The following is a 15,474-nucleotide window of genomic DNA, read 5'->3' on the forward strand; positions in this document are numbered from 1 at the left end:
CTCCAGCCTGGGTGACGGAGTGACGGCACCACGCACTCCAGCCTGGGTGACGGAGTGAGATTCTGTCTCTCTCTCTCTCTCTCCACGCACTCCAGCCTGGGTGACAGAGTGAGATTCTCTCTCTCTCTCTCCACGCGCTCCAGCCTGGGTGACGGAGTGAGATTCTGTCTCTCTCTCTCTCTCTCTCCACACACTCCAGCCTGGGTAACAGAGTGAGATTCTGTCTCTCTCTCTCTCTCTCTCTTTTTTTGAGATGGAGTCTCGCTCTGTCGCCAGGCTGAAGTGCAGTGGCATAATCTCGGCTCACTGCAACCTCCACCTCCCGCATTCAAGCGATTCTCCTGCCTCGGCCTCCTGAGTAGCTGGGACTACAGGTGCCTGCCACCACATTCAGCTAACTTTTGTATTTTTAGTAGAGATGGGGTTTCACTCTATCTCTGGTTGGTCTCGATCTTCCGAGACCTCCTGATCCGCCTGCCTCGGCCTCCCTAAGTGGGGACCCTGTCTCTTAAGAAAGAGGCCAGTCGCAGAATAAAGACTGCACAATCCCACTCACGTGGGATCTATAACACAGGGAAACACACAGAAGCAGAGTGCCGGGCGCCGGGGCGGGTGGAGAGAGCTGCTCTCAGCAGGTGTGAAGTCTCAGTGATACACAACAGTGTACCTTGTGCCTCAGCGAACGATTCAAAAAGGAGCACAGCTGCTGAAGTCGGTGTGACTGGCTTCCTGAGAGCTGCCCACCCCCAGGGAGACGCAGAGCTTGGAGGAAAGACCGCTTTGGACCAAGCAGGTGGGGAGCTGGGCCTGGCTGGCGGGTCCCAGAGGCACGGGCAGGGTGGGCCTCAACCACAAGGACCTACCAGCTTCCACCGCTGCTCGGGGATGGCGCTGATGTCCACCGGGTGACGCTCGATCACGTTCAGGAAGCGCGCCTCGGGGACGGCGATGGCGCAGATCACGTGGATCCACCTGGCAGGGCAGGGGTAGGGTGGGGTCAGGGGCGCTTCTGAGGGCCTGGGCCGGCCACAGAGGGGCTCTGCGTGATGCGGCTCTCGGCTAGGTCAGCGCCTGGGGACCTTCAGGGAGGTCAGGCATGTGTTCCTCTTTGGCCCCAACCACCCCATCCATGACACTGGGTGGTTACACGAAGGTGACGGCTGACCCCTGACTGGGGTCACACCCCATGGAGCCCCAGCCCAGGGCGGGCTCCCGTCCAGTCCCAGCCCCAGGCCCGCGCCCAGCGCCACGTACCTCCTGTCAGTGGTCATCTGCAGCGCGCCTCCTCGCAGGTTGCACAGGCAGCACTCCTGCGGGGACCAGACAGCTGTGGGTGAGCGTGGCTTGGGCAGGCTCCCCGAAACGCTGCATGGGGACTGATCCGCCAACCGTCCCCAGCCCACGGTCCTTATATTTCAACCTAGCAGCCACCAAAGTGATGGTCGGAGTCCCTCGGGTCCCACCCCTCAGGGCAGACGTGAAGGAAGTGGAGGAACCCAGGCCCACGGAGGGGAGGTTACAGCCCAAAGTCACGGCCCAGAGCTGAAGTGGGCCCGGGGACCCGGCCTCTCAGAGCACCAACCGCGCCGCAGGGAGCGAGTTACCGCAGTCCAGGCATGGGCCGCGCACCGGGAACACGTCCAGCCTTCGTTGACCAGCTCGGGACGGATGCCATAGCAACCTGGAAGACAGCGGGGCCAGCTGAGATCTGGGGGGCGGGTGAGACTTGGGAGGAGGTGCGGGTAACTTGGGGGCCGGCGTCTGCACGTGGGGTGACGGGGCCTCCAGACACAGCTGCAGCATTCAGGGTATCTGCTGTTACCACCCTCTGAGGGTCATGCCAGGCCACAGCACGTGGGGTGAGAGAAAGGTCTGGAAGCTACTCGTGTGGAAGTAGGACAAGGGATGGGGAGCAGGGCCCCTGGGCTCCGGCTGGGTCTGCTATGCTCAGCCTGGTGGTGTCTTGAGGGCCCTTCTTTGTCGGGGGTCTGTACCCCCGACAGTGGCACCTCCTGCTGTGTCCAGAAAGGCCCAGGCCACAGAGGCAACTCGCTTTTGGACGTGGTCCTGGGTCTGGAAGTGGGGAGAGGGCATGGAGGGCCGAGTCATGCCCCTAGAGCGATGACAGGGGCTCCACCTGCCCCCAGGGCTCTGCCTCTGCTGGGAGCCACTGCCCTGCAGTGTGGAAAGGGCTCTCTGCCAGGGCTGATGGCCCAGACCTCACTGCCTACAGAACAGCAGAGTGGTGGGCACGGCTGGAGGGCATCTGTTGGGGTGACCCTGGCTGGGGTGGCCTGGCTGTGGCGGGCCTGGGGCCCTTAGCGACGCTTCCCCCAGGGAGCCCACCTGCCCGGGGCACATGCCAAACCCAGGCCTGGCAAAGCAGAGTGAACACCCTCCCAGCCAGGAGACACAGTGAGCCCCCAGGCCGACCGCTGCCAGAAGGAAACCGACAGAGATGGATGGCTGCCGCCTCGGCCAGGGTACAGAAAATTAAACTTCTCCAGAAAGCCCTCCCCCTGCCCTGGAAGTTGATTTCCTGCCACCCTCTAATGCCTGGGAAAGAGACATCCATTTCTTTGTCTGCTCCACAGTTGAGCCTTAGGACTGGGGAGGGCTCCCCGAGAACAGAGATAAACCAGACACCCTGACCACGCTGCAGTCTTACTGTGACTATCAGTTTCAACCCCGGCCCCAAATCACAGGCATAGCGGGCGCCCGAGCTCCTCCTGCTGCCTCCCAGGCCTGGGGAGGATGCGGCAGAACTGTCCAGATGGACAAAGAGGAGGGACCGTGCCCGGGCCAGAGTCAAGGGCAGGGATGTCTGCCTGCAAAGGCTGCTTGGCAGAGAGAGCGCCTGGCAGGGAACCTCGCCTGGGGGAGGCGGGGCGCAGGTCTCTGGTCCTCCTGGGGCGTGCCTGGCCCGCTTCTGGCTCTGGCCCTAGGGTAAGCTTCCCGGTGTCAGGGACAGGGCGGAATGAGCCCAGGGCCTCTCAGAACAGAGGCTTCCTCACCCCAGAGGCTGGCACCTGAGCCTGCACTGGCATCTTCTGGACCCTGGGGGAGCGGAGGCCTGTCCTGCCTGGGGGTGGCAGGGGTCACCCGGCCCTTCCACGGCCACAGCCTTTCCCCTTCTCTAGATGGCGGGACTGCAGCCCAGCAGCCCCACGACGGGAAAGACGAGAAAGTCAGAAACTGCAGGAAGTCACTGGGGGAGGCCCCTGCCCTGGCCCTGAAACAGCAGCCAGGGAGAGGGGCCGGCCTGGCTTCTGCGGGGGAGGATGGCACCCGCCAGCATCCCACTGGAGACGTGGCTCCTCGGGCCCCCGGCACTCACTAGCGTGAACCTGCAGGCAGCACTTGGCGCAGGCGATGAGGGGGCTGGTCCCATCGTCGCCGATGTAGGAGTTGGCCGGCAGCGGCTCTGTGTTCTCGCCGCCGGAGGTGAAGCACATTTCGGGGATCAGTGGCCTCGTCTTCTGGCCACTTCTGGAGGGAGGTGTGGCTGAGGAGCCCTCTCCGAGGGAGGCTGGGGGCACCTCTTTCTCAGTCTGTAGGGCCTGTAGGGGAGAGGGGGCCTTCAGGGGACGGAGCTGTGTGGGGGGTGGGGCGGGGAGGCAGTGCAGGCCTCTCTCAGGGCCCTGATGCCCTCTGGCTATAGGGCCCACCTTGAGAGGGGGGAGTCGGGAGATGCCTGACTGCTGAACTAGGAGAGATGCTGAAATACACTAGCTGGGCTGTGATGAGCATGTTGTGAACGATCCTGTCCACTCCATTTTGCCACCTTGAGCTACGCAGGGCGTTCTGTTCCGAGAGCTTGTGGTCTGAGACACCTGGCATCTCTGCAAGCAGTTTTCTGAGAAACAGCCCACTGGCCTATACGCCCTGCGCCTGCACCTGCGTAACTGCCTCCCCCACATCCTGAGTGAAAGCTTTAAATAGAATTTTGTTGTTAGCCCCCTTCCCCTAACCTGCTCCTTCTGATTCTGTACTAATCTGCTTACCGCCCTGACCCTAAACTGATACAAAAGTGTGGACTGGCTTTGTCCTGGGCTGAGACCTTTGAGCTCTAGCTGACTCGGACGCCGGCCATTAACAGCGGACGCTCAGAGCGCGGCGCTTCTGTTTAAACTCGCCTGGGTATAACAGTGCCAAGGGCCACCTCGGCCCTTCTTCTCACTCCTCCAGAAAGCCAGAATCCCCAAACACTGTCTGGCCCTGTCCCCACCCCATGAAGACCTTCCCATGAGGGTCGCATCAGACACAGAGCTCAGGCTGCCTGCGTGGCCCCGGCGCTGGGGTGCGCTGGAGGGCGCGTGATGAACGCTCTGCCTGGCGAGGGGAGTCAGGAAGACGCACGTCGGACGCGGCCGGCCCGGCCTGTGGCTGCCAGCAGCCTCTCCGGCCTCACAAAGGACAGCGAGCGCCTGGGGACGGTGAGATGTCAGGCCTTGTTTGTCTCAGGGACCAGGGCGCTAAATCCGGCTCCCAGGTATGGTGTGGGCGGCTCTCAGCGGCAGGGCTCCCAGGCAGGCTCGCCGCCCTCGGCATGGCAACCTCGCTGCCTCTGTCTACCCAGACCTGCCGGAGCACATGCCTGGGGGTGAGGTCCCCGCCCAGGGCCACTGTGCCAACGCAGGGCTCGCCTGCCTACCTGGCAGTAGGGGTAGAAGAGCATGCAGATGGCGCAGTAGGGCTCCGTGCGCGCAGCCGCTGCGTTGAACTTCCTCTCGGCCTGGAAGCTGGCTGCCCTGTTCTTCCACTGCAGGGACAGCAGGGGCCTCAAAGCCTCGGGGTCACTCACGTCCTCCTCCCCGGAGAAAGGGGATGCCTCTAGAAGAACAGAGGAGAGGAGAGACACTTGAAGCCCCTAAAAACCTGCCTGAGGAATCACCCCAACTGCCCAGGAGATGGGCTGGGGCTGCAGCCCAGCAGGGCCCCTGGTCCGTGGCTCCCCCTCCACCCGCCTCCTGGGTGCCCCATTCTCCACGATGCCCAGCAAGCTGGCACTGCAGTGTCCCATCCCACCAAGAGGGGACACATCTGTCTTGGCTGACTGCCACCCGAGGCCTCAGCCCCTAAACATGGTTCCTCTGAGCCCCTCCCCCAACATCTGTTTCTCCCTGGACATCTGGAGCTATCCACTCTGACACTCATGTGGGGCCTTCTGGGCCACGGACCCACCAAACTCAGTGTCCAGCCCTGCCCCTGCTGCCCTGCACCCGTCCTGGGGTCTGAGTCTGTGTGGGGGCTTCAGGAGTGACCCAGCGATACTCAGGGACACTGTCCTTCCTGTCTTGGGTGGGCACAGACTCCCTGAACTCAAGGGAGGTGCAGGAGGAGTGAGGCAGGGAGTCAGGAGGGGCAGTGACAGAAGCCAAGGCTCCCATCCCGGGAAGAGCTTCGTGACAGGGAACTCTGGTAAGGCAGGTCTGTTGCTGAGAAGCAGCAGCGGTCTCTCTCCCACCTGCCGCCCGTCCCCACCGGACTCTAATGGGCTCCACTGCCAGCTGCTGCACCCCAATCTCGCCATGTCTCCTCCCTGCATCTCCTGTGGACATGGCTGGGCTGTCCCCAGGAGAAGGGTACCCGTTTCTGTGGCCCAACCCCTAGCCCAACCTAAGGGGAGCCTGGGGTCCTGGGATCAGCCCAGCTGTGGTGCTGACCCTGGTTCATCCAGAGGACGGCAGGGCAGGCTCCCCGAGGTGGAGGCCCAGGACCCCCACGGTAGACTCAGGAACCTTAGGCCAAGACTCCTCTGAAAACCCAGACCCGACAGTCCCACCAGCTGCGCCCAGGGAAGGCCCTAAGTGGCTCGAGGCCCAGGGGATGAGAACGGAGCCACCAGCTATATTCGTCACTCACGGCCCCAGGATGCCTGGAGTTCTGGGGCTGTGATGGTCTCACCAAAGGGCCACAGTGGGGTGTGGGGAGTGGGGGAGTCCACAGAGGCCCTGGAGGTGCTTTCTGGAAGGATCCCCAGCTAGAAGGCAAGGCCCCTTCCCAAGGCAGCCCACGGGCCCCTGGTCACTGCTCTGTCCCCTGCTGATTCCTCTCGCCCTGCGATCCCAGCGCCCCTAGAACCCTCCTCGCCCACCCCTGCAATTACGCACAGGATGAAAGACGGCATGCAGGCCATTTTCATATTCTATGCACATCCCCAACCAAAGGCTGAAGCAGGAGATGAAAAATGGGCTTAGCAGGATTCCTGCGCACAAGACAGCGGCTCCCGGCTGAGGGTTCCACGGAAGATTCTGTCTCCTCCCGCCCACTCAAAGCCTCACCACAGCCTTTTGTTCTAACCTCTCCAAGGCCCAGATGGCCCCTGCTCAGGCCTGGGAGGACTCTTCCGTGGGGCGGCACAAGCCCTAAGCCCCCCATCGTGGGCAGCCCAGGCAGCAGGGACATCTCCAACAGCAGCTGCCTCTCTGCACGACCACCTGCGCAGGTGACGGCCTGTCCCAGGGAACTGCTTACTCAGGGTGACCACATGTCCTGGAGTGACCACCTGTCCTGGGGTGTCCGCCTGTCCTGGGGTGACTGCCTGTCCTGGGGTGTCTGCCTGTCCTGGGGTGTCCGCCTGTCCTGGGGTGTCCGCCTGTCCTGGGGTGACCGCCTGTCCTGGAGTGTTCGCCTGTCCTGGAGTGACTGCCTGCCCTAGGTGACCACCTGTCCCAGGGTGACCACCTGTCAGGGTGGCCAGGGTGAGTGAGGGGCTTTCCTCTGGTCATGCACCTGGAATACAGCGGACCTCCCCCTACCCCCGAGGCAGCCGCAGTGCTTTTGAGGACAGACCTCTTCGCTGGCCATGTCTAGCAATGGATGTGGCTGTGAGGATGTCTGCACTGGAAACAAGTCAGACGCTGGGAGGGGCTGCATGTTGACCCCGCCCAAGCTCTCAGGCCTCACCTGGTTATCCCAAACTCTGACTCCATTTCCGTCACCTCCACCTGGGAGGGGTGGCCAGCACTTCTGCCCCCACCCAACCCACAGCCCCCCTGTGAGCTGGCGGGGCACCTGGCCCAGGCCTGGGGGAGGGGGTGCTGGCAGGAGCCGGGTCTGCAGGTAGCACTCAGCCCAGGCCTGGGGATTCCAAGCCTCAGCTCTGTGAACCTTCCTGACTGGACTCACTGAGGACCGGCCCCCATTTTACAGGTAAGGTGGCGCAGCCACAGAAGGGCCTGGGGTCACCGGGGAAGACCTGGGGGAAAGGCGGGAGGAGGTCGAAGGGGAGTGGGACCCCCACTCACCCTCGTCACTTGAGGCCTCCTGCTTGACCACCGACAGCGGGGACCGGGTGGGCGGCCGGCCCAAGGGATGGCGCCGGCTCTTCTTGATCTCCATCTTCAGTTTGGAAAATGTGGATGGTGCCTGAAACACAGAACAAGCTGCGGTAAGGGCCAGGCTACAGACCCCCGGGGGGCTCCCTCCGAGCCAGACACAGGCTCAGTGAGCCCAAGGCCTGAGTCTCCTCCTCTGGGGTGACGGTCCCAGGAAAGGGCCACGAGCCACCTCTGTTCTCTAACTACAGACAACCCACCTGCGCTGCAAGAAGAGCCACAGTTCCCTGTGAGACCAGCAGGCAGCCTCCTGACCCCCTCCGCCCCCCTGCCCCCCTCCTCTCCACCTCCCTCCATCCTCCCCGCCTGCCCCCCTCCTCCCCGACTGCCCCCTCCGCCCCACCTGCCCCTCTCCGGCCCGAGCCTTGCTCTCTGCGCGGCTGGCCCCACTGCTGGCTCCACCGTCCTCGGGCCCTGTCAGCTCCATGGGGGAGGCCGGCTCCTTCCAGTTCGGGCCCTTCTGGGCAAAGTGCTCGAAGGCCTGCTGGCAGGACACGTGCTCCTGGTTGAAGGCCGCCTTGCCGGCCCGAGGCACCACATACAGCATAGGGATGATGGGCCGAGGCTTGGCCTCTAGCTCCTCACTGGGCACCTCGGGGTGCACGACGTTGAGGGGCGCTGGCAGGGGACTCTCCTCCATGGCCGCGGGGCCCAGGCCCAGCACCGGCGGCTCCAGCGGGGACGGGAGCCACAGTGCCTCCTCCGAGGGGAAGTGGGTGGGCGGCGGCAGCTGTGGGGGCAGTGGGCCGAAGCTCTTCTTCTTCCGCTCGCTCTTGGCCTTGGTTGGCCGAAGCTTGCCCCTCCCATCCTCTGTGGGGAGAGGAGAGGGCAGTCAGGGAGGAGAACCCCAGCTCAGCTGCTGGTCCCTCGCTCCCCAGAAATCCCCAACCTTGGCTGGGATGGTTGAGGGTCGCTTCCAGCCCCGAGAGGCCACGTGAACACGGGTGGGCAAAGGGCACGGGCTTTAGACCACCTCAGATCACCTCAGGGGCACCTGGCCAGGCACCCCCAGGGCCCAGGTCTCCCAGGAATGCCAGCCCGGCAGTGGCTCTCGCCTGCCAAGGCCTGCGAGGACCCGCCAAGTATTGCTCTAGGCACCTTCCGGGGTTACGGCAAGTGGGAGACGGGTCCCCAAACCCAGCTCGGGGAGGCTGCTCTGTCCTCCCAGCTTCCACCTGGGTGGGCGACACCAAAGGGCATTTCCCGGTGGGGGTGGGGGTGCGGGTGAGGGAGAAGCACTTTTTCTGTTCCCACATAACGAATTGTGTACATTTCTACTGTGGATGTGAAAACGCTATTTAAGGTTTTGCTTCTGACAAAGATAAAACTGAACGATGCACAAAACCTTGATCAACGAACCCTGACCAGTGGCCATGTGAGCAGATGGGCCTTCTGTGTGGAAATCCCCAGGGCTGCGCTGGGGAGATGTCTTGACAGGTGGCGGGGAGGGGTCAGGTAACACGTCTTTGTGGCATTTTACTTTGGGGCCAGGAAGGGTGTGCAGTAAATCAAAACTGGGATGGGCAGTCTGGCTGGCTAAATCACAGCCCCCAGCTCTCCCAGATGTGTGGATGTGGACACGACGTGGCAGAGGGGACTCTGACTCTATGGGTGGGACTGAGTGAAGGACCCTGAGATGGGAGGGGATCCTCAATGATCACGGAGGCCCAGTGTCCTCACAGGGTCCTCATGAGAGAAGCAGGAGGGTGAGAGGCCGAGAGGCTGGAAGAGGCTGTGCTGTGGCTGTGAAGGGGGAGGAAGGGGCCCTGAGCCAAGGGATGTAGGCACCTCTAGACGCTGGGAAAGGGTTTTGCCCTGGAGCCCCGGGAGGGCCTGGCCCTGCACACAGCTCCATGTGAGCTCCACGAGAGCCCAGCGGGGCTGTGTCAGGCTGTGAGAAGCTCGTGCAGGGTGGATCCCTCTGAGGGCTGCTACTCGGGGTGAGGTGTGGCATGGCACCTCGGAGCCCTGTCCCAAAGGAAGAGCAGCCTGGCCGCCCAGCTCACTGTGGACCCCGGAACACCATGAGCCCTGGAGCCCTGGCACCCTGCCTGCTCCCTCTGGAGAATGGGGACGGGGGCTCAGGCTGCCATCTGTGTGTCTCCACGCCCCAGGGCTCCCGGGATATCCTGTAAGAAGGGACAGGGGCTGATATCCAAGGGATTCTTGGGCTATGGGGCTTTCCGTGCTAAAACTGGAAGGTCCCAGGCAGACGAGGATGAACCAGTCACTGCGCTAACACTTCACCACCTCCACCTCCCCCAGCAGGCTGGAAAAGGAAGGAAAAGTCAAGGGAAGGAAATTCATCCCTGCACACTCAACTGGTGACCAGGTGGCCCGTCCTGGGGTCTGGTTTGGAGCACAGCGCCCCATCTCACCACTTGCTAAAAACCCACCACGAGCTGTCCCTGGTTCCACAGTCCGTGATGCCAGGAACAGTGGTAAGCGTTGAGGACCTCAGGGACAGGGCTCCCAAGGGCCAGGGGTGACCACTTAACCCTTGACCCGCGCTGACCCCAGGAAGGGTCAAGTGAGGACCCTCCCGCAGCAGACCCTGCAGGCGGGAGGAAGCCACACCACCCCACCCTCTCCCACAAGGGGCCCCAGCCCGCAGCCTCCCCCAGGAGTGCAGGCAGCCCTGTCCTCCCTGCTCCAGCTCTCCTCCCCACACCCACCCCAGCTCCATCTGCGGGTTTCGGGGACCGCCCACGGTGTCCTTGGCAGGCACACGCCCACCTGTTTCTCAAGAGAGACAAGTGAGCGGCTATAGGCGAAGGCAGCCCCGCCCCCGCCCTGGCCCCCACCCTTACTAGTCCTGAGCATTCTGGGGCGCTGGAGGCACTGGTCTGGTTCCTCCCCCACCGCCACCCCTGGCAGGGGAGGCTGGAACGCTCCCAGGTCCTGTCTGGCCTTGCAGGGAGCGCTGTCGTCCCTGCCGCTGTTATCTGGCCAGGGGAGGTAAACAGTGGACACAGCAGACAGGCTGCCGTGGGAAGAAACTTTCTCCCCTGCAGATGCGGGGGGGAGGCCGGGAGCAGAGGGTGGAGATGCGGGGGGGTGGGGCTGCCTCACCAGGACGCCCAGCCCCCGGGAAGCTGGAGCAGCCCAGGCAGGCTGCAGAGGCTGCACGCCCCACCGCGGGTGCCTGTCGGGAAAGCCGCTGTCCTGTGTGTGTAAAAGGCACTTGAGGACAGCTTTGTTCCCCTAAGGAAATCCAGTGTTTCTTCATCCGTGACAGCGCCCCCCGGCCCCACTCAGGACGGCAGATCTGACCTGCCTTCCACACCGCAGGCCCATGGAGGACTGGGACTCGGCCCCACACCGCTGGGCCGGCTTCCCAGGCCACGGCCGCCCCAGTTGGTTCATCTTCAGGGGCTGGCATGGGGTCTGGCCCAGGAGGCCCCCAGCTGGGGCACCGATGGTCTCGGGAGAGAGAGGAAGATTCCAGGACACAGCTCACGGCCTCCAGCTGCGGGGCTGCTAAGCGCACACACCAGGAAGTGGGGAAGGTGCCAGGAGGAAACGGCCGTCAGAGCCCGCCCGGCCCCCACCTGCCCCTCACACACAACAGGCCACTCCACGCACAGGGGCTGTGGGGCCAGGGACGCAGAGCGGCTGTCAGCACACGGCACCACAGAAGGTGTCTGCTCCGAGGGTCCTTGGGGAGTCCCTGCCTCTCTAAGGAGCTGGCATCCTCCCCCCACCACGGGGCCTCCTGGGAGCTGAGCGGCAGCTGGTGCAACTGCCCCAGGCCCTGGTTCTGCTGGCGAGGCGCGGACGGCTGGGAGCCGAGGCCCCCGGGGGTTGTCCTCCCACCAAGGGCCACACTGCAGGACTCCCTCCTCCTCCAAGGACGGGGTTGATCCCAAGTCCCGATTCCCCACAGCCCTCCCGGCTCGGGTGCCTGGTTCTGTCTCCCGGAGGGACCAGGCATGGGAGACGAAGCGGGAGGTAATTTGAGCCTGGGGTGCCCGGCTGACCGCCCATCCCTGCCGGCAGTGAGCAGCGAATGACAACGCCGACAGCCTCAACCCGCTCCACACACACAGCCCGGGCCTGCCGGTGCCCTGGATTTTCAAACTTGCAAGAAAAGTTTCCAAGCCTCTCTCCGTCGGCTCCCAGGCTCTGTGAGGCCAGGGCAGATGCACAGGGACCTTTTAGAGGGAAACAGCCAAGGCCAGGACAGACAGGCGGAAAGATGGCCACACTCCACAGCAGCACCTCGGGGTTCTGTCCTTGCATTCCACAGACACCTTGGCCCACCCCTCACCTCCCTGGCCTGAGGAAGTGGAGACGGGTGAGGGGCTTCAGAACAGAGCAGGGACTATTGAACAGACAGGCCGGCGGTGCGCCCAGGCCCCCAAGGGCAGCTGGCTGACACCCTGCTCACACTGTTTTTGGGGGACAGGTAAGCTGTCAACGCAACCCCCACCATCAGGGCTCACCAGCCTGCCTGGTTGCTGGACCACCCCTCCCCAGCACCAGGGTTTCCAACAGAGCCTCCAGCAAACCCCAAGACAGGTCCAGAGGCCCAGGCTTCCCTGCGGAGGGCAAGAAACCACCCATTTCTGAGGACACGGCTCTGTTCCTGCTCCAAGGCTGCGGCCTGGTTTAGGGACCCCTCCCCCACGTTTCACGCTTGGCCGCCATGCCTGGGCCAACCCAGTCCCAGTCTCAGGGGCTCTCTGGCCACCCCCTCCAACACCACTGTCCTCCCATGCTCAGCCTGCAGCTGGATGTGCCTGACAGCGCCGGAGGCCCGGCTGGAATGTGCTGGGGGTCCCCCGGCTGAGCTCGCAGCCCTTCACTAGGCACTGGGGTTGCCCTCGAGACATGGCAGCCTATACCGTCCATGTCCTAAAGCCAGCTGCCAGCCATGAGGGCTTTCCTAAGAGTGGCGCTACAGGGTGAGGGCAGGGCAGGGCGGGCACTGTCTGCTCTCACCACTGCCTCTCCCCACTCTGGGGGGCAGGACAGCCCTGTGCCAGCCCTCCTGGTCGCCATCGTGGCTCTGCACCAGACCCTGCGTGTCCTGCACTGCAGGCCTTCTCCCAGGAGGCGGGGCCTCCCCTCGGGCTCAGGAGAGGTGGACCAGGCTGCCTTCCTGCCTCTGGTGGCCCCTGGGGTCAGGGCTGACTGGTGGGGCTGCTGGTCCCTCTTCGGGCTGGACAACAGGGTGGCCGCTCTTCCCAGATCTCAAAGCAGCCAGTGAGAACGGGGTAGGGGCACAGATGGCCACTGGGAAGCAGCCTCCCAGCTGCCATCCGGGCCCCTCCCTTCCGAGGGGCTTGCTCCGAGACCACTGATGCCTCCCTCCTGGCACCAAGAGCTGCCGGCCCTCCTGGCTGGTTCCATATAAAAACACAAACCCCACACCCCACTGCTAGGCATCACAGCTTTTAGGGGCATGAAACTGGCATTCAAGGAAGACCAGAAACCACTTGAGGAAATCCTTCCCACAGCCCCGCCCGACTGTGAGGAGGCCTTCACGTGAGGCCCTCCCGAGCTGCGCCTCCCGGCCAAAGGCTCTCAGGACTTCGGGCTCCCGGGAAAAGGGCTGTGTCCAAGAAACTCCCACCCCTGCCAGATCCGGGCCTTCTCAGGAAGGAGCCTCTATCGTGGAACAGAGATGGGGTGTCCAGGTCAGCGGGGCAGCGCCAGCCCTGAGCCCTCCCTGGGCAGAGGCCCTGACGTGGCACCACGGTGGCCTCTAACACTCCATGCCGGTCCCCGGCCTTTCTGTGGGGGTTCATGCCTTTCAGAGCCCGTGGAAGCCACAGGCCGCAGAGATGCCCCAGGCCCAGCCTCCTGCCACTGTGACTACCGCCTGAGGTGCGTGGACCCCTGGGGACCTCAGGTGGGGCCGAGTTGACCTGTACATCTTTAAGGAGGACGACGAGTGACCAGGCCACGGCTTCGCCTGCACGGGGCATCATCTTCCCCAAGTCCTTCCCCTGCCCGGCTTCTCTCCAGCAGGCAAGTTTCCCTGTCGGCGGAGGGAGTGCTGCCCATCCAGGTAGGCCCACACATGGGGACGGGAGAGCAGAGGAGAGCCACGGCCCACTGGTCCGGCACCTCCCTGAACCTGAAACTCGGAGGCCAAGGCCATGGCGAGGCCCAAGTGAGGGCAGGTCACGCCGGGACTGGGGAGGTGCGGCTGTCTCCAGGCGGTGGCCTTGGGCAGATTTGTAGATCAGTCAGTCACATGAACGAAGACAGAGCCAGGCACAGTGGCTCATGCCGGCGATCCCAGCACTTTGGGAGGCTGAGGTGGAGCCCGGGAGTTTGACAATGAGGTCCTCTGGGGTGGGCTGGTGTCCTGAGGAAGGGGGAGTCCGGCAGACACGCTCTGGGAGAACACCAAGGGAACACGAGCATGCCACCTCCAAGCCCAGGACAGGGGCCAGGGACAGATCCTCCTGGGTCCTCAGAATGGGCCAGCCTGGCTGACATGTGGACTGTGAACGCCCAGCCTCCACAGGCGGTGACGTTGTACATTTCAGCCGCCCCATCTATGGCCTTTCAACAAATGGAGCACAGCCTATGAGAGCCCCTGTGCCACGCAGGCTCATGTCCGAGAGCCACAGGGTGGGGGGCAGCGGCCCCCAGTGCTCATGCCTGCAGGGCAGACAAGGGCGTTGAGGGCGCTGCTTCCCTGTCCCTCTCTGTAGATGTGGCTGGTTGCCTTGCCTGTCCCCGCATCTGCACAGTCCTAGTGCCCCAGCAAAGGTCTCTCCAGGAGACATGCCCGAGGGCAGCTCTGGGTGTGCAGTTTGCAAACGCTCCGCTTCGCCAGATGAGGCCAGGTCTCACTCCAGCGCAGCTGGACTCAGGCAGGTCCCGGGCAGCGGGGGGACTGCATTGCCCGCTGTACCGGCTGCTGGTGCTGGGCATGGTGGGTGTTTCCACCTCTGGTGTTCCAGTGAGCCGTCAGCAGCGTCTCCCCCTCGCTTCCCAGAGCAGGCTGCGCACATCAGCCTCAGGGGTCTCCTCCTCCGTGGCCACCTCCTCGGGGAGCCGAGCTCCTCCTGATCCTTCTTATCTGCTCTTGGTCGGTGACAGAATGGCAGGTGCCTTCGCTGCCCGTCAGCTTGCCTTCTCACTTTCTTAAAGGTCCATCTTTGGATAAACAGCAGTGTATCTGGGAGTCACTGAATCTGTCAATCTTCGTCTTTCTGGTTTGTGCTTTTTAATAAAGCATCACTTAGCCTTGGGTTATAAAGACATTTTCCTGCTTTGTGTTTACAGGCTGCCAGTTCTCTTTCCCACACAAATTCCTAGGCATGTGGCAGACAGAGGAGCAGCCCCAAAGGCACCTGCATCCTCAGACCTAGAGCCTGTGACTGTCCCTCCTGCGGCAGAAGGAACACTCAGGTGGGGCTGAGTGAAGGCCCTGGCACGGGAGAGCATCCTGGGTAACTGGGGGCTCAGGCTCCTCCCAGGGTCCTCACAAGAGGAGGGAGGAGGGTGAGCGGCCGAGAGGCTGGGAGAGGCTGCTCTGTGGCTGCGAAGGGGAGGAAGGCCACCGAGCCGAGGGACGTGGGCGCCTCTGGGCGCTGAGAAAGGCGGGAACAGGTTCCCCCCGGAGCCCCAGGAGGAAGCCGCCTGCCCGCGGCCTGATTTCAGCCCAGTGAGGCCTGCGTCACACTTCTCACCTCCAGAGCTGTGAGAGAAGGGGTGTGCTGTTTTATGCCACCAAGGTTGTGGTGGTTCACGTCGGCGGCCACAGGGTGCTCAGAGGCCGCGGCGTGGACAGCGGGAGGGAAGGCCTCCAGGTCTCACAGCACGTCCGCTGCTCCAGGATCCCTATTCTTAGACCCCCGACCTGTCATCTTCGCCGGGGTCCTGCAGCTCCGTGGGAAGCCCGGCTTTTGCGAGGGTGGCCCTGGCCTCTTGGTAGGCCCTGGGTTTTTATCCACCTGCACTGAAACCTGCGAACGCTGCTGGGATCCCGAATGCGGCCGCACTGAACCTGCGGAGGACGTGGGGGCAGCTGCCGTCTGTCTGCTCAGGGGCGCTCCTGACACCTGGTACATCCTTCTGTTTCTTTAGCAATTCTTTCTTAATTTTTTTTTTTTTTTTTTTTTTGAGACGGAGTTTTACTCTTGTTACCCAGGCTGGAGTGCAATGGCGC

General features: G+C 63.3%; 1 protein-coding gene across 6 annotated transcripts in view; it reads right to left on the bottom strand.

Moving 5' to 3' along the window:
• The window catches only part of KDM4B (lysine demethylase 4B), a 181,064-nt gene that overhangs the window by 12,591 nt on the left and 152,999 nt on the right, over positions 1–15,474 (bottom strand). For all 6 annotated transcript variants that reach the window (XM_037738421.1, XM_017528393.2, XM_037738423.1 and 3 more), the window contains 7 exons: positions 7,684–8,150; positions 7,251–7,371; positions 4,655–4,833; positions 3,338–3,560; positions 1,605–1,681; positions 1,255–1,310; positions 864–972 (listed from right to left, as the gene is read on the bottom strand). In XM_037738421.1, the coding sequence (XP_037594349.1) occupies positions 864–972; positions 1,255–1,310; positions 1,605–1,681; positions 3,338–3,560; positions 4,655–4,833; positions 7,251–7,371; positions 7,684–8,150 (1,232 nt within the window). The remainder of the gene's footprint in view (positions 1–863; positions 973–1,254; positions 1,311–1,604; positions 1,682–3,337; positions 3,561–4,654; positions 4,834–7,250; positions 7,372–7,683; positions 8,151–15,474) is intronic.

The sequence above is a fragment of the Cebus imitator genome, unplaced genomic scaffold (genome assembly GCF_001604975.1).
Source record: "Cebus imitator isolate Cc_AM_T3 unplaced genomic scaffold, Cebus_imitator-1.0 Scaffold53, whole genome shotgun sequence".
Taxonomy (NCBI): Eukaryota; Metazoa; Chordata; class Mammalia; order Primates; family Cebidae; genus Cebus; species Cebus imitator.